The sequence below is a fragment of the Cupressus sempervirens genome, chromosome 3 (assembly GCF_028749045.1).
Source record: "Cupressus sempervirens isolate cs-2001-9-10 chromosome 3, ASM2874904v1, whole genome shotgun sequence".
Classification (NCBI taxonomy): domain Eukaryota; kingdom Viridiplantae; phylum Streptophyta; class Pinopsida; order Cupressales; family Cupressaceae; genus Cupressus; species Cupressus sempervirens.
This window is the reverse complement of record NC_143120.1, coordinates 589,222,122-589,246,320: the sequence shown is the minus strand read 5'-3', so window position 1 is coordinate 589,246,320 and position 24,199 is coordinate 589,222,122. Positions and strand designations below refer to the sequence as shown.

The 24,199-nt window shown below is 33.5% G+C and overlaps 1 protein-coding gene across 2 annotated transcripts in view; it reads right to left on the bottom strand.

The window, feature by feature from the left end:
• The window catches only part of LOC149568043 (regulatory protein RecX family protein), a 141,362-nt gene that overhangs the window by 79,645 nt on the left and 37,518 nt on the right, over positions 1 to 24,199 (bottom strand). For both annotated transcript variants that reach the window (XM_089821050.1, XM_089821051.1), the window contains exon 2: positions 17,357 to 18,031. In XM_089821050.1, coding sequence (XP_089677176.1) covers positions 17,357 to 18,031 — 675 coding nt within the window. The remainder of the gene's footprint in view (positions 1 to 17,356; positions 18,032 to 24,199) is intronic.

Here is a 24,199-nt window from a genome sequence, read left to right as displayed (position 1 = left end):
TTTGCCAAATGCTCATATTGTTCATTTGCAAGAATGAGAGGAGCATTAGAAGAAATAGGAAGGGCCATTGTATTAATTTCCAAGACTGAAATAGGAGTGAAGACCATGGAGAATGAATCCACATCGTCATCTATCTCATCTAGAAAAGGTGCTTCATTAATAGATGGTGCATGAGTTTGTGTAGGCTTTGGGGGAGATATGATCATGACTTCCCCTTCTTCATTTGTATCTTCCTTATTTGGTTATGTCTCCAGCTCCTCTTCTGATTCTTCCTCTAACTCTTGAATTGGTTCAGAAATCTAAGAAGACTTAGAACCTTTTCCACCCTTCAATTTGAATTTGAGGGAACCCTTAGCATCAGAACATGAGGCACCATTTTTCCTTGTAATCTTTAGCTGTGACTTACTGCCGGGAGGGCCAAAACTTCCACAATCCAATCCCATCTTAGGAATAACTCTTTTAAGGCTTTTATTTTTCAGCCATTTGTTAGAGTTTACCAAGATGGATTGAAATCTATCCATGATAGATGTTCCTTCCTTTTGTTGCCACTGAATAGGAAAAGGGCACTTCTTATCAAAGTAGGCATGATGAAACTCCAGATCAAGAATGTTGCCCTCATCTTCAACTTGGAAATCTGAAGGGATCTCCAACATATTGAGATTGATTATCTGTTGCAAGGTTAATCTGCAATAGTTCATTTTCATGATGTCAAACTCTGCTCTCATATCAATCCAAATATCCTCAATGCGATGAACATGTGTGAAAGCTCTTTTCATCCGAGAATTCATCTCTCGGTGATCAAAGTCAAATCTGGCCTTGAACTTCTTCAAGGTGATCAACTGCAACTCTACTTCCATGTTCTTCACTTTGGGCACAGAATTGATTGAATAGTTGCCAATAGCCAAGGGTTTAGCTGAGGTAATACCAAAACCAGACCTATGCATAGCATGTTGATCACTCTGCACATCCATGAGTTGTCTAACAACTCCATCAAGATGATTCGATCTGTAGCAGACCTAGGTAAGGTATACGGCTCGCCTTTGAAATATCCAACTCTCAAGTATGTAAAAGTTGGAAATTGAATGAAAATATAGCTGTATTGATTCACCTTTTCCCATGCTGCATCAGACACTTTTGATAGATAACTTTCTATCAAATAAGCATCTTAAATGCCCAAAGAAGGCATCTTGGACTCTTCTGTAATGAAATTTGCTATTTGCCAAAGTGATTTGGTTATAGTAATCCCAAATAGGAAGCTGAAGATGATCTACCTTGGTTGAGAGTCCAAAGAAAGATCCCATGGCAGCAGCAATGTAAATAAGGTAAGAGTTCATATAGAAGGGCGTTGAAGTTCCCACATTACCTATCTGCTGGCAAACTGCAGCGTTGATGAGCTCTCCCCAAAAGATGTGTTCTTTGTTTTCCATGATTTGAAAGATTAACTTATACATCCATGGCTCGAAATCAGTAAAATCTTTGAGACTGCAAATTCTGCTAAAAAGGATGATGAGATCCTTATATTCTTGTTTGAAGTTAGACTGATGAACAGTCTTTGGCCATCTGGAGAAGTTGTTCTTTTTATTGTCTAACCAATGTACGTTGACAAACTTCTGATAATCACCCTTTTGCCCATTCCACCATGCCAAAGATGATTCCTTGGTTAAATCTACACATTCTGCTTTATGTGGCACTTCAAAGATCTGCTCAATAACTTATGGATCAAGGCTAATGATAACCTTGCCGTCAGCATCCTTGATAGTCTTTGTTTTTGGAGTAAGACATCGTGCACATCCAAGAACAAAATCAAGTTCCATGGCTACCATAGGAAATGCAAACACCAAGTGAATGTTACTTCTTTTGATGCACTTCATCTCATAACCAATAGGATTTTCAACTCTTCATAGAAAACAACCATATCCACATGACCAATCATCTTGTCCATTATATTGTTAAGAACAGATGCAACTGATGATGGAGTTGCATGAGCCAACTCTTTATCATATTGATATTTCATCTTTCCTTTGGATTTTGATGATAAGGGCATCTCTTGTGTTTGCACTGCAACACAAAAATCCCAAAACATAAACACATCATCAAAAGGAATCGCCATGCAAGTTGATTTGCGATCAGCAACAAAGGTTCGGAAATTGATTGGAGACTTTGTAGATCCGATGAAATGATCTCAAAAAGAAATCATCATGCATATGCAGTGAATGAAAATGAAATGAATGGAATGCAGAATGAAGTATTATGAAGTTGGAAAATGGAAGATGGAATGAAATGAAAATGTGTGAAGGCAGAATGCATAGGAATGAGTGCGAATGAAGATTGTTGATTTTGAATGTGATTTAGGGTTTTCAAGGTATTATTGCATGAAAAATGAGTACATGTAAGTGCAACATGTAACAGGAGACGAAAGGTGAGATGAGATGCGAATACAAATGGAGGATGCACTTTACATGCAAGTGCGAATGGAGGACAAGGTGCGAAGCATGAAAAGATGCAGAAACATGTATTTGCTCACAAAGGCACAAATGCATATGAAGAGATGGAAGTAGTAAATGGAAGAGGGATAATGAACTTTATAGTCATCTTTAGTGAAAAGGTGAAGTCAAAGTACATAAAAGATGAAAATGTCATCTTTTTGACTTTTTAAAAAGTAACTTTTAATCAAAATCAAACCTTTTGGATGCAATTACATGTAAGGTTTTTTGTGTAGTCGTGTCGTGTGAGTGGATGCGAAAAGTGAGATGAGTGAAAATGGAGGCAGAAAATGGGATGTATGTGTGGATGGAGAATAAGATGGAAAACATGTAATCGCATTTGTCAGATGAGGTGTGAAGTGTTGTGACAAGGTAGATGGAAGTGAAATGTGATGATGCTTTCGCATGAAGTGGAACAACAAGAAGTTCTTGGGAAAGAGTTTGTGACGTCTCCAAAGTGGAGAAAACCAGCAAGCAGGCACAAAGCACAAAAACTCAAAAGAAAACGTACCTTTGGAGAGTGGCTCAAACATGTCAAGATGCAATGCACTTCAACACACAAATTAGAATTTGGAAATTGGCGAAAAACAAAAAACAAGAAAATGAACAATTTCTTCGATTTTAAAGGAAAAATGCACTTTCCATGGCATTGATTTCAACAAGTGGCAATCATCAAGAAATAATGTGTATAAAATCAACAAGATAAGCACAAATTAAATAGCAAGAAAGAATAAGTCCACTTCCATGAAGATTAAGTGCCAAAAGTGAAGGAAAAAGATGCTCCAATGTTGAAAATGTCTTCAAAAATGTTTGAATCTTTCAAACTCTTGCAAATTCGAATGGGAGAAGGAAGCAATCAAGGAGTATTTGTTCCAAAATGTCAAAACATGCCCTAATAATACTCCAAGATCCAATGTTTTACATATGCATGCTCATGAGACATTTTTGGTGAAAAACTTGTTTCACCAAGGAGCATGATCAAATCGATTTGGAGATTAAAGGTCAAAATGTGTATCATAATGCAATGCAATCACCATAAAACACCAAATCAATTCATCCTTGTGCAAAATCGTTGATCAAAAATGAATTTATTTGAAGTTATTTCCAAAAACGTGCCCTATGATAGAGCTTCCAAAAATGTTTTTCAGCATGGTAGATCCATTATTGATGCAAGAAAACTCATTGCCAAGCAAAAACATCTTCAATGGAGAAGATCTCATGCAAATCCACCAAGAAAATCTCTCACAATGAGAAAAATTGGGTTCTTGGAGAGCAGATGCATGCATTCTTTCAAAATCAGACCTTTTGGAGGGCAATACACATTTTAAAACACAACTTTGGTTAAAATCGCACGTTTTGTAGTGATAAGCATTTTCAAAACTTGCAACAAGGCAAATCGGACCTTTTGGAGTGAATGACATGTTTTAAAACATGCAAGTGATCAAAATCACACCTTTTGGAAGGTAATGCATGTTTTAAGTTATATCTCACATTTCGGATGCAAAAACACAAAAACTTACCTTTTGATGTAATGACATCAAAAAGGTCAACTTTTAATAGCCTTTTGATGTAATGACATCAAACAGGTCCACTTATGTATTCAAGTTGAACTTTATATGGAGTGACATGTAAAATGTCCACTTTTGATGGATTTTACATGTAATTGCATATAAAAGGTCTACTTTTGATAACTTAAAGTCATTTAATCAACATAATTTCATAAAAAAGTTACTTCATAGGACATAAACAACATTTATACATCATATTTAAAAATACAAGACATAAATATCATTCAAATAAGTAACATTAAAATGAGCATTTGATTTAAAAATCAAAAATTAAACTGAAACTATATAGTTTATAGTCACTTTATGTGAAAAATCAAAAAGTAACTCAACTTAAAATTATAACATAAAGTGTGTTATAGTTACTTTAAGTGAAAATTTAAATGATAAAGTAACTTAAAATATAACATAAAGTGAATTTAAGTTCTATTTTTCAAAAAGTGAATGTCAAATTGAAAATATAAAATGATATTTTTAATTCGTGTTGCTGCACCAAAAAAGTCCACTTTTGAGGCACTAAAACGGCCATATCTCGAGTGAGAACTCCGATTGAGCTCTAGGTTAGACCAAATCGAAGAGGAAAGTGAAAGCCACGACATGAGCAAAACCAAAGGACTAAAAACCAACAATTGTAAACTCAAAAGCAAAAAAAAGGATGATGAACACTTCAAAAAGAAAGCAAAGACTCGACAGAAAGCAAAATGAAAAAAACTTGATAAAAGCCTTCAGCAAAACAATTTGATATACGAATTGAAGTCGATTGATTGATCAACATTGAACACTTGAATATCAAATTTAAGCTTAGCGATACACGAAACTAGCTTGTGTTACCAACATTTTGTGGTGACAAAATGCAGGTCAACAGATTGAGAGGAAGTTAATTTTACAATGAGATGTCAATACATTGTTAGAAGAGTAGAATATTTGGTTGCTACACTAATCCATTACACCCCTTAGTTTTGTTTGGTTATACTTCCTCGTTGTCGGGCTAGGTATCTTTCATGTCAGGAAAGATTTAGTTTTGTTTGGTTATACTTCCTCGTTGTCGGGCTAGGTATCTTTCATGTCAGGAAAGATTTCAAGGAAGTTTAACAGCTTTGTGCTAGGGTGGAAAAGCACTCCTACAATATTCTCACCCTTTGTGTATCTTAAGTGAGTTATGGAACTACTATTAGAAAGGTCGTCATAATAAGGACATTTTGGTATTTTTTTAACCGACAAACGATCTCTTGGGAATATCAGTTGGTCAATGATTTGATTTTTGTCAAAATTGTCATATTTCAAGATTTGAACATGTTGGTTTATCTTCTTATATTTCTGTATTTCTTTAAATTAAATTGGATGTTGTAAATGTTGACTAGTCAAATGTGCACATGGACACTGACTCTTGTTGACTTCTCTGCTTTTTATGGAGATTGCGGACATGGCTCATGTTTTGTAGGTGCAGTTTTTACAATCTCCCAATGATGTCTCTCAATATTCAAGGGCTGGTTATGATGTTTTTGGTATAGATTCAAACTACAAGAGGTCTGATTTAATCTATCACAGCATGGAAGGTGCATTGAAGACCCAAAGCTTATGTGAGGTGTGGAAGAAGAGAACTAAGGTAACTAAGTTATTGGCTGCCTATACAAAGACAGCACCTTCAAAAAACCAAAGAACAAGCCAACCTCATGGATTTGTTGAAGTTTAGAATCAGTCAAAGTAATACTAAGCGTCTGAATCAAATTCATTGCTATGTGATAACAAAGCTGATGTACATACCTAAACATACATACATAGGCATATGACAATATGCATATATATGTATATTAAGATATGCACATATATGTACATTTATCTCTGTTACATGATTCAGATTGGACTCCTCTTGATTACTATCGTCACTATATTTCAGATGCTTTAACATTGATAATGTTTCTCTTGTATAATGTCGATCAAGGATCGGGCTCCATATTACATTGCTCTTGGTATATGGTAAATGCTACTCAAGATATTATCCAGCATATTATCAGAAGTGTGTTTAATTAAGTGCCAGTTGGTAATCTCTACCAACAGTCATGACCACAAAGGGTCATGACCTCTTGATTCTTATTTATATTGGCTCTCATCGGCAAACAAGGCAATATGAAATACATAACATACTTGCAGTCCCAGAATCGACAAAGTAACATTGCAGATTATTAATACATTCTTTTCAGCAATCAACATGCCAGACGCAGCACTTAAGGAGCATTCTGAGGGTACTCACCTGCTGCATACAAGAAATACAAAATAAGTAAAGTCTAATATACATCTGATATTCTTTCTATCAGAGCTCCTATAAAATAACATGATATCAGAGCCCTTCTGATAAGAAATTTTATTCAGAACTTTTATATATATATATAATTCAGACTTTACAATTTTTGAATTTTTCTTTTTCTTTTAAAATCAAAGCGGTTAACCATGTGAGGTTAGAGGATAGATTGGAGTGGGCATCAAATTTCTCTTCATGGAAAATTTGTGTCATGATAATCTTAAGAGAAATGGAATTAGAAGAGTATGTAGAATCAAATAAAACTATTCAGGAAAATGATCCAAACAAAACAACGTGGAAAAGGCACAACAATAAAGCCATGAAAATAATTATAGACTCCGTTAAGGATCATATTCTTCCGTCTATTTCTAGCCTTTCTACAGCATTTGAAATGTTCTCCACCATCAAGAACACCTTTGAAATAAATAATACTAGTAGGCTGCTGACATTAAAACAAGATTTATTATACATAAAAATAAACAGTGGAGAAACTATCACTTCCTATTTTCTAAGGATCTCTGAACTAAAAGATCAACTTGCTACAATTGGAAGTCAAGTTGATGATAAAGAACTTACCATGATTGCTCTAAGGGGACTTCCTCTATCTTGGGAAACTTTCATTCGAGGACTAAGCTCTCAACCTGAGCTTTCTAAATTTGAATTACTCAAGAATGAATGCACTCAAGAGGAATCAAGATTAGTCTCAAAAGGGATAAGCTTAAATCAAGAGGGAGACATTCATGCACTTCAAGTAAGCTCCAACAAGAAAGGAAAATTCAATCAAAATAGGAGAGAATCCAACAAACCTTATAAGAAAAGAGATTGGTCAAAAGTGAGAAGTTTTAAATGCGACAAAATTGGTCACTCTCATAATGTCTGTCTTAAATGGAAAAGAATTCAAGCTGCACTAGCAGAAATAAAAGAAGAAAAGAAGGAAGTAGAAGAAAATCATGCATTCTATCTAGCACTCTCCAGTGGATTAAACTCAAACAAAAACACTTGGATCATAGACACTGGAGCATCTCGACATATAATAGGTTTTAGAGACAAACTCAAAAACTTCTCAGAAAGCAACTCAGAATAGGTAACCATTGGGGATAACTCCACACATCCAATTAAAGGTATTGGGTCTTGTTCCATTCATCTAAATTCAGGCACTACCCTTCAAATTAACAATGTTTTATATGTACCTGGAATTAAAAGAAATCTAGTCTCTATATCTGGACTCTCTGATCAAGGATATAGAATCGCTTTTCAAGAAGACAAAGTTATGTCTTGACCTAAAAATGCTAACATCAAGAAAGCTATCACTATTGGAGTTAGAGATGGGAGTCTATATAAACTGTGTAATCAACAAAATTTTGCACTAAGTCATGAAATATCACAGTCTTCAAAAATCTGGCATAGGAGATTAGGTCACCTACATTTCGAAGTATTGTCATCTATAAGGAAAATTGTCAATGTTTTACCTAATTTAAAATCAGATCACTTAGGTGTTTGCAAAGATTGTGCCCTAGGTAAAAATGTCAAGAAATTCTTTCCCAAAAGTGTTCATAAATCAAAAGAAATACTTGAACTCATTCATTCTGACCTATGTGGTCCTATGTCCATACTCTCTCTAAATGGGTGCCTCTATTATGTAATCTTTGTTGATGAGTATTCTAGGAGAACTTGAATCTATTTCTTGAAACAAAAGGAATCTCATGAAGTACTCTCAAAATTCAAAGAATTAAAAACTCTAGTAGAAAATCAGTCAGGAAAGAAAATTAAAATTTTAAGATTAGATAATGGAGAATACATCTCTGAAATTTTAAAAAAAAATTGCATTACTGTTGGGATTAAGAGGGAGTTTTTTGTACCTTATAATCCTCAACAGAATGGAGTTGCAGAACATAAGAATAGATCAATTGTCGAATCAGCCAAAGCTATGATGTATGATCAAAACCTTCATACTTCATTTTGGGCTGAAGCATCTAACACTGTTGTTTACATTCAAAATCGATGTCCACACTCAATCTTGGAAAATACCACTCCAAAAGAAGTATTTACAGGCATCAAACCAGATCTAAATCACCTAAGGATATTTGGATGTCCAGTCTATGTGCACATTTCTAAAGAAAAGAGAACAAAGCTAGAACCATCCGAGAAGAAAGGAATTCTCATCGAGTATAGTGAAAATTCCAAAGGTTATAGGGTCTATATTCCAGGTCAGAAAACAATTGAGATCAGCAGGGATGTTAAATTTGAAGAAGACATTGCCTTCAAACTTTCTAAAAATAATGATGAGCTATTCACAGAATCTACCACTGAAATAAATGAAGATCTGTAAAGTTTATGCTAATTCCTTATCTCTGAATCAAACTTTTAATCCTGTCTTTAAATGCTAAGAATGGTCTTCTAAGAATTCTGAATATTGATGAAGTTAATTACTATCTTGATGCAGATCCAATAATGAATATTCGACCTTTGATTGTGAGGAAGTATCTCTGATATAATTTGTAGGATATAGATGCTTAGAGGAACAGACTCTTTTGTAACTGTGTGTCCTCAATCTGCATTGATAACCTCCCTATATATCCTTCCTAAAAGGTATGTCCCTTAGGGACATAACCCTTCCTAAACTAGCACTAACTAAACTCCCTCTAAGTCAATGATCTGGGAAGACAAATTTAATAACACCTAACTAACTATGTGTTAGTTTAGTTAAGCATTATACTATTGCTTCATGAGAAGTTGCCAACTCCTATAGGAAGAGTTATATATAATATAATGCCAATTTAAAGATATATTATAATAAGAAGAGAAAATACAGTTTGTACTATCAGACCTGTAGGTTATCTAGTTAATATTCTTAACACTCCCTCTTAACTTAATAATCCTACAAAGAGATATTATATCTAGCAACACCAATACAGATGAATAAGCAAGAATTAATGCTCTATATCTGTTTGTTTCTTCTTAGTATGTGGTATCATAGAGCACATGATAGAAAGTCATATCACTAAACCTATGATATGACATATCACTACTACTAGTGGTATTATACAGGATAAATCTAAAGAGTAATCTCTTCATTTATCCAAGTTGTGATTTCATAGAAACTAGTATTTCTATATCACAACAAAATCCTAAGTTTTAAGATCTACCAGAATACGAAGATTCTTCCTTTATCCAATTTGTGACTCATGAACATAGCAATGTCAACATCACAATATGATCTAAAACTCATCTAGATCTTACAATAAAATCTACTGTTTAGTACATTATCTAAGAGATCACCATCTCTCATAATGCCTTTTATACAAGTGTTCATTATTTCAGAGATCGTCACCTCTTTAAATAATGAATACACATGGTGGAGCCCATAAGAGTCAATAGCCTAACAAAATAAAATTATTTTATTAATAATCAAAAAAGTACAAATGGATTACAAGTCAACCATACCAAGTCTCCTCTTGAAATGTTCTATCTTCACTCTAAATAGAGGTTTGGTATGTCTGTTGTCTGATCTGCAATGCAAATGTATTCCACTTTTACAGAATTCCTATCTACCATATCTCTTACATAATGGTAAGGAATTTCAATATGCTTGGACCTGTCATGGAAAACGGGATTCACTTAGAGCTTGATGGAACTCTAATTATCACAATTAAAAATCGTGGGATTCATAGCTTGCCCAAATAATCCCACAAGTAACTTCCTCAGCTAGACTGCTTCTCAAGAGGCCATCGCTGCTACAATGTATTCGACTTCTGTGGAACTCTGTGCTACTGAAAACTGGTTTTTGCATATCCAAGATATCATTGTTGATCCTAAACTGAAACAGCATCCTGAAATACTTTTCTTGTCTTTAACACTTCCACCCCAATCTGAATCAGTGAATCCATCTAAGTCTAAAGCAACTTTCTCATATTTGAGTCCAAAATTAAGAGTGTCTTGTAAGTATCTCATAATGTGTTTAACTGCAACTAGGTGAATCTCCTTCGGTTCACACATAAACTGACTTAAGGCATTAACTGCATAGCAAATATCCGGTCTTTTATTTACTAAGTACATAAGGGACCTAATCATCTATCTGTAGAGAATAGAATCTATGGAAGGTGATTCTGTTCCTGCTTCCTTAAGTTTATGTAGATTAGTCTCCATTGGAGAAGACATAGGTTTACAATTCCACATTCCAAATCTCTTCAAAATGTCTGATGTATACTTCCCTTGATTTAGTATAATATTGTCAGAATTCTGTTGTACTTCTAGTCCTAGGAAGTAATGAAGGAGTCCCAAATCTTTCATTTTGAATTCTCTAGTTAGAGCTTTCTTGCACTTATCTATGAGATGATCATCACCTGTTATTAGTAAATCATCGACATACAGTATCAGAATTACCATATCATCTTTATCCCTTTTATAATATAAATTTGGAACAGCTTCATTCTTGGAGAATCCTAAGCTGGTGAGATACTTATCAATTCTTTCATACCAGGCCCTGGGAGCCTGTTTAAGCTCATAGAGAGCTTTCTTGAGCTTGCAAACAAAAGCGTTAGGATCATGAGTTTCAAATCCTTCAGGTTGCTCCAAATATACTTCTTCTGAAATCTTTCTATTTAGAAATGTTGTTTTCACATCCATCTAATGTACTTTCCATCCCTTTGATGCAGCAATTACAGAAGTATATCTGGCAACAAGAGCAAAGATTTCTTCATAATCAATCCCTTCTTTATGAGCAAATCCTTTAGCTACAAATCTAGCTTTATACTTCTCAATACTACTGTTAGCAGCATGCTTTATTTTAAATATCTATTTGGAAGAAACAACAGATTTTCCTTTAGGTCTGAGAACAATTTCCCAAACATCATTTTTCATAATAGATTGGTATTCTTCTATCATAGCTTCTTTCCAAGCTATATGTTTAATAGCATCAGAAGGATTGGTTGGGTCTATTTTGGATAAACCACTCATGTTTGTTGTATAACCAGAGAATCTTTTAGGTCCTTTGCTTTCTCTAATTGTTCTGGAAGGTGCAACAAAGTCTTGAACTACTTCAACTATTTTAATAGCCCAAAGTGGTCTTTTCTTTGAATTTTCTTCAAGGTTCATATTTTGAATTTCATCTTTGATTTCTTCTAAGTTCTCCCTCTAGGACCCAAATTCACTATTTCTTTTACAACTAGATAAAGGAGAAGGTTCATCAGAACTTATGGCTCTTTTGAATGCAAGATCTTCAAAGATTACATCTCTGCTAAGTTCAATATTTTTCTGTCCAAGTATGAAAATCCTATATGCCTTAGATGTTTCACTATACCCTACAAAAATACCTTTCCTCCCAGAGGATTCTAACTTGGTTCTCTTTTCTTTTGGAACATAGATATATACAGGACACCCAAAAATTCTAAGATGACTTATATTGGGTTTTACTTTAGTAAATACTTCTTCAGGGGCTTTATCTTTAAGATAGGAGTGAGGACTTCTATTTTGAATATATACATCAGTACAAGAGGCTTCTGCCCAAAGATAATATTCTAGATTTTGGTCAAAAATCATAGCTCTAGCAGCTTCTATAATTGTCCTATTCTTTCATTCTGCTACCCCGTTTTGCTCTGGATTATAAGGAACAGTGTACTCCCTCTTAATCCTTGATTCTTTACAAAACCTTTTAAACAAATTTGAGTTATATTCTCTTCCATTATAAGTTCTGAAAGTTTTAATTTTATGCCCTGAAAAGTTTTCAGTTAATGTTTTGAATTCTTTAAATCTTTATAGGATTTCTTCTGATTCCTTGCATTTTAAAAAATAAATCCATGTTTTCCTAGAGAAGTCATCTATGAACAAGATATAATACCAGAATCCTCCAAGAGAAGGAACAGACATAGGTCCACATAAATCTGAATGAATTAATTCTAGTACATTATTTGTTTTCCTAGTACTATCATGAAAGGGACTTCTAGTGTTCTTACCCAGAGCACACCCTTTGCAAATACTTGGGTGGTCTTTATTTAGTTTAGGTAATCCAATAACCATCTTCTCCATAGTTGATAAAGTTTTGCAATTTAGATGCCCTAATCTTCTGTGCCATATTACATTTATATCTGTAGCTTCGTGAACTAGGGCTTGAATAGATCGACCAGATTTTGTATTCAATTCATACAAATATCCTTTTCTTTGACCAATTAACTTTGCTTTCTTGATGGAGGAGTTCTTAGCCCAAGTTAGTACTTTGACATCCACGAATGCAACATTGTGCCCATCACCTTCAAGTGTTGTAATTGAGATTAGGTTTCTTTTAATTCTTGGTACATAGAGTACACCTTTAAGAAGAGTATTTCCTGATTTTAGTTTCAAAGTACAATTTCCAATTCCTTCAACGGAGTGTGTTGAGTTATCACCAATGGTAACTTCACTGTTAACCTTCTCTGACAAAGAATCTACAGTTTCTTTGTATCCCGTTATATGTCTAGAAGATCCACTATCAATTACTCATGTTTTATTTGAAATTTCATTTGATAGAGAGGAATACAAAACACAGTTCTCAGGATCATAAGTATCTTCTTCTCTAATAACATTTGTACAATTTGTTTGTTGTTTGAAATTTTCAAGACAATTAGATCTATAGTGTCCAAATTTTTCATATTTGAAACACTTTATTTTAGATAGATCTTTCTTGGGTTTTCCATTCTTTTGATTTCCCTTTTCTTCTTGAAATGCTTCTTCTTGCCCTTATAGGAGTTTGTATTAAGAATGTGAAGTTCTTCATCTTCTACTTTTGGTTTCCCTCCTTTCTTTAATTTTCTAGATTCCTCTTGAAGAGAATCATTCTTGAGTTTGTTAAAGTCCCGAAGATTATCTCTAGCACTCATTCCTTGTGCAAATGTCTCCCATGAATCTGGCAATCCATCTATAGCCATAAGCGTTAATTCTATGTCACTAATGGTGGTTCCCATGCTTGATAGTTCATCTCTAATACCGGCAACTCTTAGGAAGTAAGAATTTATTTCGATTCTCCTTTCTTTATCTGAATGTGATTCAATTGCCCTTTTAGTGCGAGAACCCTAGTTTCATTGTTTACTTCATATGCATTTCGTAATGCATTCATCATATCAAAGGCAATTTGATGTTTTGTAAGCATAGGTACGATATGATTTTTTACTCCATCCAAGATGATTTGAATAGCTTTTCTATTTCCTCTGCTCCAAATAGATTTGTGAGATTTTCACATCCATCTAATGTACTTTCCATCCCTTTGATGCAACAATTACAGAAGTATATCTGGCAACAAGAGCAAAGATTTCTTCAAAAATCATCATGATTCTAAATTTCCAAGCATCAAAATGTTCCTTCCCATCAAACCTATCATCGAGTCTGATTGTGTATGCCATAGAAGATAGGAGATTGTTGCTTGATGCATACAAAGTCTGATTACTGAAATTTTGCAGAGCCTAGGTTTGATTACCAGAGCTCTGATACCATGTAAAGTTTCTGCTAATTCCTTATCTTTGAATTAGATTTTTAATCCTGTCTTTAAATGCTAAGAATGGTCTTCTAAGAATTCTGAATATTGATGAAGTTAATGTCTATTTTGATGCAGATCCAATAATGAATATTCGACCTTTGATTGTGAGGGAGTATCTCTGATATAATTCGCAGGATATAGATGCTTAGAGGAGCAGACTTTGTTGTAACTGTGTGTCCTCAATATGCATCGATAACCTCCCTATATATCCTTCCTAAAGGGTATGTCCCTCAAAGGGACATAACCCTTCCTAAACTAGCACTAACTAAGCCCCCTCTAAGTCGGCGATCTAGGAAGACAAATTTAATAACACCTAACTATGTGTTAGTTTAGTTAAGCATTATATTGTTTCTTCATGAGAAGTCACCGACTCCTATAGGAAGAGTTATATATAATATAATGCTAGTTTAGAGATATATTATAATAAGAAGAGGAAGAAAGGTCTATACTATCAGACCTATACGTTATTTGGTTAATATTCTTAACAAAATCATCCAGTGGAGAATGAGAAGGAGAATGATACTTCATCTCTTATACCTACTTCGGATGATGCTGAAAATAATAACAATAAAAAGAGACCATTTTGGGCCAGAAATATCATAGAAGAAAATCATGTTGAACTTGATGAAGTATTAAAAGAAAGCAAGAAAACAAGAACTCGGTCTTGTTATGTTGCATTAGTAATAATAAAATATCAAATTAGAACCTTCTAACATTAAAGAAGCCTTATCAACTTTGGAAAGAAGCTATAATTGAAAAATACAATTCAATTTTTAAAAAATGATGTATGGGATGTTGCACCCCAACCTAAAAACAAATCAGTAGTTTCTTCCAATGGCTATACAAAATCAAGCATGCACCTAACGGCAGTATTGAGAAAAACAAGGCAAGATTCGTAGCACGAGGTTTTTCATAGAAGGAAGATATCGATTATGAGGAAACTTTTGCTCCAACTACTAGATATACATCAGTCAAAACCACCTTTGGCCATTGTAGCATCTAAAGAATGGAAAGTCCATCAAATGGATGTTAAGACAACTTTTTTAAATGGTGAAATTGAAGAAGAAACATACATTGAGCAACTAGAAGGATTTATTACTTGGAACAAGAATACTCATGTATGTAGGTTAAAGAAAGCTCTATATGGGCTCAAACAAGATCCTAGAGCGTGATATGAAAGAATAGACAGTTATCTTACAAAACTAGGGTATTCTAAAAATGAAGTTGACCCTAATCTATATTTCAAAATAGATGGAAATGACATGATTATTCTTGTGTTATATGTTGATGATTTATTAATTACAAGTGAAAAACATCTGATAAGCAAATGCAAACAAGAATTGATAGCTGAATTTGACATGAAAGACTTAGGTCTTCTTCACTACTTCCTAGGACTGGAAGTTTGGCAAAAGGGAAACAACATCTTTCTAAACCAAGGAAAATATACTATTGATATTCTAACAAAGTTTGGAATGATGGACTGCAAACCAACTTCTACTCCTATGGAACTTAATCTACATAAACTGAAGGATGATATGGATAAATCTGAACCTACTGATCCTACTCTCTACAAATAGATCATTGGTTCATTAATGTACTTAGTGAATACTCGTCCTAGCATATATTATGCTACTAACACCTTGAGTCAGTTCATGCTTACTCCGAAGAAGATTCACCTAATGACAGCTAAACATATCCTAAGATATCTAAGAGGAACTATTGGCATGGGAATCAGATATGATCAAGTTGAGATAAATCTTCATGATTTTTCAGATTTAGATTGGGCAAGCAATTCTACTAAGCGTAAGAGTACTTCAGGATGTTGCTTCAATCTTGGATACGAGATAATTTCTTGGTTCAGCAAGAAACAGCCCTCAGTTGCATTAAGCTCTACTGAAGCAGAATACATAGCCTCTTTCTTAGAAGCCAAAGAAGCTATATGGCTACAAAAGCTTTTATTTGATCTGTTTAGAGAAACTTTGAAGCCTACTATCATTCATTGTAATAACCAAAGTTGAATTAAACTTTCAACTAATCCAGTGTTTCATAATCAGGCCAAGCATATTGAAATTCCCTATCACTACATCAGAGATATGGTAAATTGAGATATCATCAAACTTGAGTACATTAGTACTAATGAACAGAAAACTGCTATTTTTGCCAAGCCTCTTGCTAAAGTGAAGTTGGTATACTTCAAAGAAAAACTTGGTATGATTAAATTGTAATTTTTGAACATTGAATTTAATTTCAATTCATATGTGTTTATGCTTCTATGATTGTTACTTCAAATATGTAATGAAAGGTGACGATCTTTCATGGACATATATACTCAAAAGGTAATCTTTGTAAGGTGACCATCTTACAAATGATAGGCCTATTATTATGACTGTTGGTTTGAACTTTCGGAAGTCATGAATAAAACAAATGCATTATGATTACTCTAGATATTGCTTCGGGCAATTAGAGATCATAATTTATGTCATGATAGTGTTCATGGCATGGTTATTTAAATTATTTGACAAGTCTCTATTTCTAGAGTGGTAGTGTCAAATAATGTGTTATCTTTAGATATTCTAATATCTGGTTTCTTTATTGCTTCTCCCTTGCTAAAGAGGGAGTGTTGAAGTTTAGCATCAGTCGAAGTAATACTGAGCGTCTGAATCAAATTCATTGCTATGTGATAACAAAGCTGATGTACATACCTAAACATACATGCATAGGCATATGACAATATGCATATATATATATATATATATATATATATATATATATGCACATATATGTACATTTATCTCTGTTACATGATTCAGATTAGACTCCTCTTGATTACTATCGTCAACATATTTCATCTTATGAAAGGACATAGAAAAAGGAATATCTATATTCAAGCTAGTGTGTAATTAGTGTGACTTTTCAATTGACATTATATACAAGCTAAAAATTGTTGAAGCACCTACATACATTTGAAAAAAAAAGTTTCCTGAGACATTGCTAATATAGGAATGTAGGGCCAAACTGCAAAGGAGTACGCAAAATAGACTCAATATTGTAAAACATTTTTTTATAATATGATACCTAAAGACAAGTATATCTGCGTTTACAAACACTCTTCACCTTGGGAAGTGGGTCTTATAGATTTCATTCCAGAAATCCATGTGTATAAATTGAATGTCAAAAAAGATATAACCTAAAATGCTGAAAAAAATAGGATAACAAGTTAATAGCTCTACTTAATAGTGAGAAATTGAAGGCCTTCATTTCGAGTACAAAACTAGTCATGAAATGGACGAAATTCATCACATACAAAATGAAGGAAAGATTCATCTTTTATATATGATAACAAGCAGATGCTGGTAAAGAAATAAGAAAAATGCTTTGAAAAATCTACAGAACCCATAAAAGGAGATTATAATGACCAATGTACCATGTGCTACATAGTCATTGAACAAGAAATCACAAAAAGGTACACATAAAACAAAAGAAATCAAAGAATGTAGCACATAACCTTGCAGCCAAAGCCTGATATGCCTTCTTCTTTACAGTATTTTTCATGTCGTCTCCTATACTTGACAAGTGGTCAGACAGTGTATCTACCCCAACACCAAATTGCAGAGATCCTTTGGTAGAGTCAAATAGCCCAGATGTTAAAAATGTATCATGATTACTCTTTAAACCATCTGCATCATAACTTTGCTTTGTGTTATAGGGCTCTGTTAACGGCTGAGCAGTTAATTCAGCATGGCAATCAGATTCCAAAAGATGGCTCTCAACTTGTTCCTTATAAGCCTTTTGCTTGCCATATAAATCAAGTTTCCCTTTTTCAAAATATTTAACTGGTTCAATGTTTTCTAAATTAGACCTAATTTCATTTTTCTCTTCTATATTACTCCTGTTGGGTCTTTTTCTATCTGAATTTGTAGCTGCTTCAGATGACTTTTTTGAGGTCACAACCTTATTGAAAATGACATTCTTGTCTCTCAATAATTTATGTTGCAGAGTTCCATTTATGATTTTACATTTTCTTTCACCAATTAAATCCTGTTTCAAGCAAATATCTTGATTTTTGCTCACAAACAAAGTTTCATCTCCCTCTCCTGGTGTGTGATGACTAGACACATTTCTATCAGGACATAAGAACAAGCAAGCTTTGTATCTGTAGGTTTTACCAGTCCTTCCTGCCCTGAAAAAATCAAAAAGAAAAAGCCTTTTAATCAGAACAAATCCTACACAATATACCAAATTGTAACTTTAATCATTACAGAACAATAAGTCCATTTGAATACAATGAAAAAGAAAATGATGAACATTTTATCCTATTCAATGTTATTTATATTTGTACATAAAGGCTAAGGTTTCATTGTTTTGGATTCACCACCTCTGTTTGCTTTAGTGATGTAGTTTAGTCTTACTCACTTTGTCATCTCCAAGGGTTCTTTTCTACCATATTAATTTATATTACATTTGAATATACCATTGAACCCTGTTGATCTATTTTAGAATGTTAGATACACATGGACATTAACATATTTTCTTTTATTATTTTCTTATTGTCTTATTTCTTGGGCAGTCCAGGAAACAATTACAATCCCTTTAAACAAATTACACAAAACAAAACAGGACTTAAGATAATTGAAGCAGGCTCCTAGCTTGAAAATAACTTCAGACAGAAAGCTAAGTCCAACAAAGCTTGATGGATCCACTAATTTAAGTTACATAGACTGAAGCACCAAGCACAATGGTCAACAGAATTGACATATAAGAGACAGAATCCGCATGGATCACATCTGAGAGGTATGAATAAAAGATAAGTAAAGTTAGACCTTAAATTTGAACCATGACAAGACATAAGGCTGGATAGTTCAAACTACTATATTTAAGACTTAAGACCATTATAGATATCATGTTCATGTTTAATTGTAATGGAGCCAGAAGAATACAAGACATTCACAGAGGCAGGCAAGAAAACTAACATTGGGCGGGTGGGGAGGGTGCCGGGGGGAGGGGGAATTCTTCTTTAAAATTATAAAATAACAAGAGTATTGTAATTGATATTAAAAATAAATTAAAAGGACCATAAATTGCAATGCATCAAACCTTTGACCAAAATAATGAAGATCAGGGAAACGGGCAAGAATAAAATGAAAAAATAAAGAATTGCTAAAATTAGATGCCTTATAAGGAACCTTCCAAACATAGAAAGTTGACACAATATTATAGATGGCATCAAACTCAAAGCTCCTTTCTAAAAACCAACATTAATGAAGGTGAAAAGAAGTATAAAGAATACTTTATAATTGTCAATTGGTAAAACAATTAAATATTATTAAGATAGAAGTTATAGAAAACAACTATCACTTCCATTTAAATATCTGTCAAGAATGCCAAAACATATTAAATAAACAATGTCATTAGAGTTAAAATATATTGGATAAACACTGTGATCTGCAAGGAAATGTTTCTGATCAATTTCATAAATTACAAAAATCTTTTTTGTAATCGCAAATGGAGAACTAGATGTATAGACAATCATAACAGAAAAATCTAGATTTCTTCTAGTTTAGCATCTCTAGAGTCAAACGTGGAATTTGGAATTTGAATTTAGATTAGTTTATTGACAGAGAGTGTTCAATTTCTAGCATGAAGCATCTAGGATGTTTTGAAAATCTATAGCAATTGTGGACGGTGGGGATCAAGGAAAGCATAAACATAACATACAAGTATTTTAAAACTTGTGTTAGCTACAATTTGCTTTACAAAAATACGCATGTTTTGTCATCTCACCCTCACAAGGATGGAAGTTTCCATCTTAAGCTCATACTGTTATGACACTCCATGCTCACCCTAAGTTACCAAATTAGAATTGGAAATGGAATTTTCTACAACTGTGTGGATGCAATACACAAGTAAGGCGGTAATATTTTAGAAGTCTGTTTAGGTGAATTCATACAAAAAAATATATAAAAAAATTTAATTTTCCCTCTCCAAGCCTAATCAATTCAATGATTGTTAGCCTATTCCTTAAGTTCCCATAGGCTAATGTGGTTGGTTAGGGAGTTCCATTGTCTTCGAGCCATTGCAATATTCATTTGGCATCTCTACTTTTGGCATTTAGCTTTTGTAATTTCCCCATTTACACGGTTCTCTCATAGCACAGTTGGTGTTGGCTTCTAGGGGGGATGCATGAGTGAGTTCAGATGGATTAATGGAGATGAACGCCACCTCCTAGAGTGATTTTGGACTTGTCCTAGACTTTCAATTTCTAGCAGTGACCATTTTTATCACTTGCTATTTGTAGTGTTTCAATATATCTCAGATTGGACCAATTTGGTGTTTGGCCACTCTTTTTAGCCATTGCTATTTTTAGTATCTATTTTAAGCACCTCCATTTCGCCAACAATGAAATATATCATTCTTGGACATAGGGTGAAGTTTAATTGTGTTACAAAAATACATGTTATTATTTTTAGTTACTTATGTTGTCCTGCATTTTGTCACCACAAAATGTTGGTAACAACATGAAACTTTTCCAAGCTAGTTTCGCATTTCTCTAAGCTTGAATTTGATATTTAAATGTTTAATGTTAATTAATTGATTCATTTCATTCAAATATCAAATTGTTTTATTGAAGGCCTTCGTCAAGTCTTTTTTGTTTTGCTTTCTATCGAGCCTTTGCTTGATTTTTGAAGCCTTCATCATTCGTTCTTTGCTTTTTGAGTTTGCTTTTGTTTATTTTTAGTCCTTGGTTTTTCTCATGTCATGCCTTTCGTTTTTCCCTTCGATTCGGTCTAACCTAGAGGTTAATCGGAGTTGTCAATCAAGAGTCATGTCTACTTTAATGCCTCAAAAGTGGACATTTTAGGCGCAACAACACGAATTAAAAATATGATGTTATATTTTCAATTTGACATTCACTTTTTGAAAAATATAACATTATACTTGCTTTTTATTATATTTTTAAATTACTTTTACTTTAAATTTATAGCTTAAAGTGACTTTAGTGCACTTTATGTTATAATTTTAAGTTGAGTTACTTTTTAATTTTTCACTTAAAGTAACTATATAACTATATAGTTTTATTTTAAATTTTTGGTTTTAAAAATCAAATACTTATTTAAATGTTACTTTAAAATGATGTTTATGTATTATATTTCATAATATGATAAATAAATATTGTTTTTGACCCATTTTGTAACATTTTTATAATTTTAAGTGAATTAAATGACTTAAAGGCTTCATAAGTGGACATTTTATATGCAATTACATGTAAAATCCATCAAAAGTGGACTTTTTACATGACATTGCATATAAAGTCTACTTTGGTGGACATTTTTTGATGTCATTACATCAAAAATTCATCATAAGTGGACTTTTTTGATGCTATGACATGAAAAGTGAAGTTTTCATGTCTTTGCATCTAAAAAGTGAGATGTAACTTAAAATATGCAAGTGACCCAAAAAGGTCCGATTTTGATGACTTCATATTTTAAAACATGTTATGCACCCAAAAAGGCCCGATTTTACTTGGATGCATATTTTAAAACATGCTATTGATCCCAAAAGGTCCGATTCTAACTTGTTGCATGTTTTAAAATATGCTATGCGTCCCAAAAAGTTCGATTTTGAAAGGAAAGTATGCATTTGGCTTCCAAGAACCCGATTTTGCTCATAACTTGAGATTTACTTGGTGGATTTGCATGAAATCTTCTCCATTGAAGATGTTTTTCCCTGGCAATGGATTTTCTTTGCATCAAGAATGGATTTAACGTGCTGAAAATTGTTTTTGGAGCTCAATCCTAGGGCACGTTTTTTAAGAAAACTCCAAATACCTCCATTTTTGCTCATAACTTGAGTTTTTCTCAATGGATTTGCACGAGATTTTCTCCAATAGGGTCGTTTTTGTTGACAATGGATTTTCTAACATCAAAAATCGATTTATCTTGCTAAAAAACATTTTTCCAAACTCCCTCCAAGGGCATGTTTTTGGAAAAATCTTCAAATAAATCAATTTTGAGTGATTTAAACCACATTTTTGCAAGGAAAAGAGGAGTTTTGATATTTTCAATCATTTGCAATACATCTTGGCTCACATTTTTGCACTTAGAAGCCAAAACGAATTCATTTCATGCCTTTTATGAATCACGTTTTTGCTAAAAACGCCCAGAAAATTGGAGTTTTTATCCACTTTTTTGCATTTTAGAGTCACTTTTTTGCATTTGGATCCATGCATATCCATTTGGAGAAGTCGTTTTTGCATTCACAAGTCAAAAATGACTCAAAAACATGCATTTTTTGGCCACATTTTTGCAAAAACGGCCCAGATTTTTGCATTAAAAAAGTCTTGTTTTTGTTCAAAAAACTCAAAAAATGACATTTCAGCCCATACATTTGGGTTACGAGGGGTCGTTTTTGAGTTTTAATGTGTGCTCTTGTCTTTGGAGACCATGTTTTTGGCCATCTCATGTCAAATTCCACCATTGAATTTCCATTACATGCAAGTGCGGAAAAAGTCAAAAAGTTGTTTGAAAATCCGGATTTGAAGGAGAATTGGTCTTCAAGTTTATAAAACTTGCTATTTTAGCTCTTTATCCTTCATTTTTGGCACTTAATCTTCACGCAAGTGGATTCTTTCTTTCTTGCTATTTAATTTGTGCTTATCTTGCTATTTCCATGCATATTTTAGCTTGAAATTGCACATTTGTCCATATATATGCCATGAAAAGTGCATTTTACCTTTTAAAATGATGAAAACTCTCATTTTCACACTTCTAGAATTTTTTCAAACTCCAAATTCGAATTGAAGTGTTGAAGTGCATTGCATCTTGACATGTTTGAGTTTTTTGCCAAAGGCATGTGCTTGTTTTGTGCATTGTGCTTGCATTTCGGTTTTTTCTCCACTTTGGAGAAATTGCAAGTTCTTTCCCAAGAACTTGTTCTTGCTTCACTTCATGTGAAAGCATCATCATATTCCACATTCCGTTTCATATCACAACATTTCATCTCACTCAACGAAATGCGATTACATGTTTTTCATCTCATTCATCATCTGCATATGCATGTAATCCCATTTTTCCACTTCCACTTTCACCCATCTCACTTTTCACCTCCATTTGCACAACACGATTACACAAAATGTCTTACGTGTAATTGCATCCAAAAGGTCTGATTTTGATTAAAAATCACATTTTGAAAAGTCAAAAGGATGTCATTTTCATCTCCCATGTACTTTGACTTCTCCTTTTCACCAAAAGTGACTATGAAACTCATTATCTCACTTCCATTTTTCATTTCCATTCCTTCATATGCATTTGCACTTTCGTGAGAAAATACATGTTTCCGCATCTTTCCATGTTTTTCACCTCATCTTTCATTCGCACTTACATACGAAGTGCATCCTCCACCAGCATTCGCATCTTATTTCACCTTCCATTCCTCATTACATGTTGCATTTACATGTAATCCATTTTCTATGCAATGATATCTTGAAAGCCCAAGTCACATTTTGGAAATCAGCAATCTCCATTTGCACACATTCCCATGCGTTGAACACTTTATGTCAAAAAAAAAAGAAAAAAAGGTAAAGGTGCTAATGGAAAGTTGTTTTGAGTTTACATCCGAACATCATCAAGAAGTTTTCAAAGTGTCAAAAACTTTATTTTGTGCTGATCTACAAAGGAGAATTCATGACAACTTGAGTGAGAAATGTTAGACCGCATCAAGTTTTCAAATGACAATGGACAATTCATCAAAGTCATTGGTTGTCAAAATGAATGCAACAGTACAAAGTACAAGAACATCCGATCCTATGATCATTCAAGATTGCATCGTCAAGTACAAGGCCCTTCAAAACAATTTCTAAGATTGTTTCAATTCTCTTCTGTCTTTCTTCTTCTTATTCTTTCATGTTTGTAATTGAAGAGGATGTATTACATGAAGATATGTAATTGCATGTAATGCGAGTTACATGTGTATGTAAAAGATGTAATGCAAGTTGCATGTGCAGTTGCATGTAACCCTATTTTTTCTCTTTTAGTTAGACTAGGTCAAAGTTGGTTGAGTTGCTCCCACTTTTTCTCAACTCATGTACCTATATAAAGGAGTGCCCCCTCATTGTAAAAATCATCTTTTGTTGTATGCAAGAAAGCTCTACCACATTTGTGCAAGCATAACTTTGATTGTGTAGTATGAATTTGAGAGAAAAGTGAATAAAAGAAGCAATTGGATTCCAAGCTTTGACTAGAAGCTTTGACTGTAATTTGTGCCTATTGTCTTGATTTATGTTATTATTGTGTGTTCAATAAAAGAGCATAGTGATTTGAGAAGCAATCGGAGCCGAAGCTTTGACTAAGAG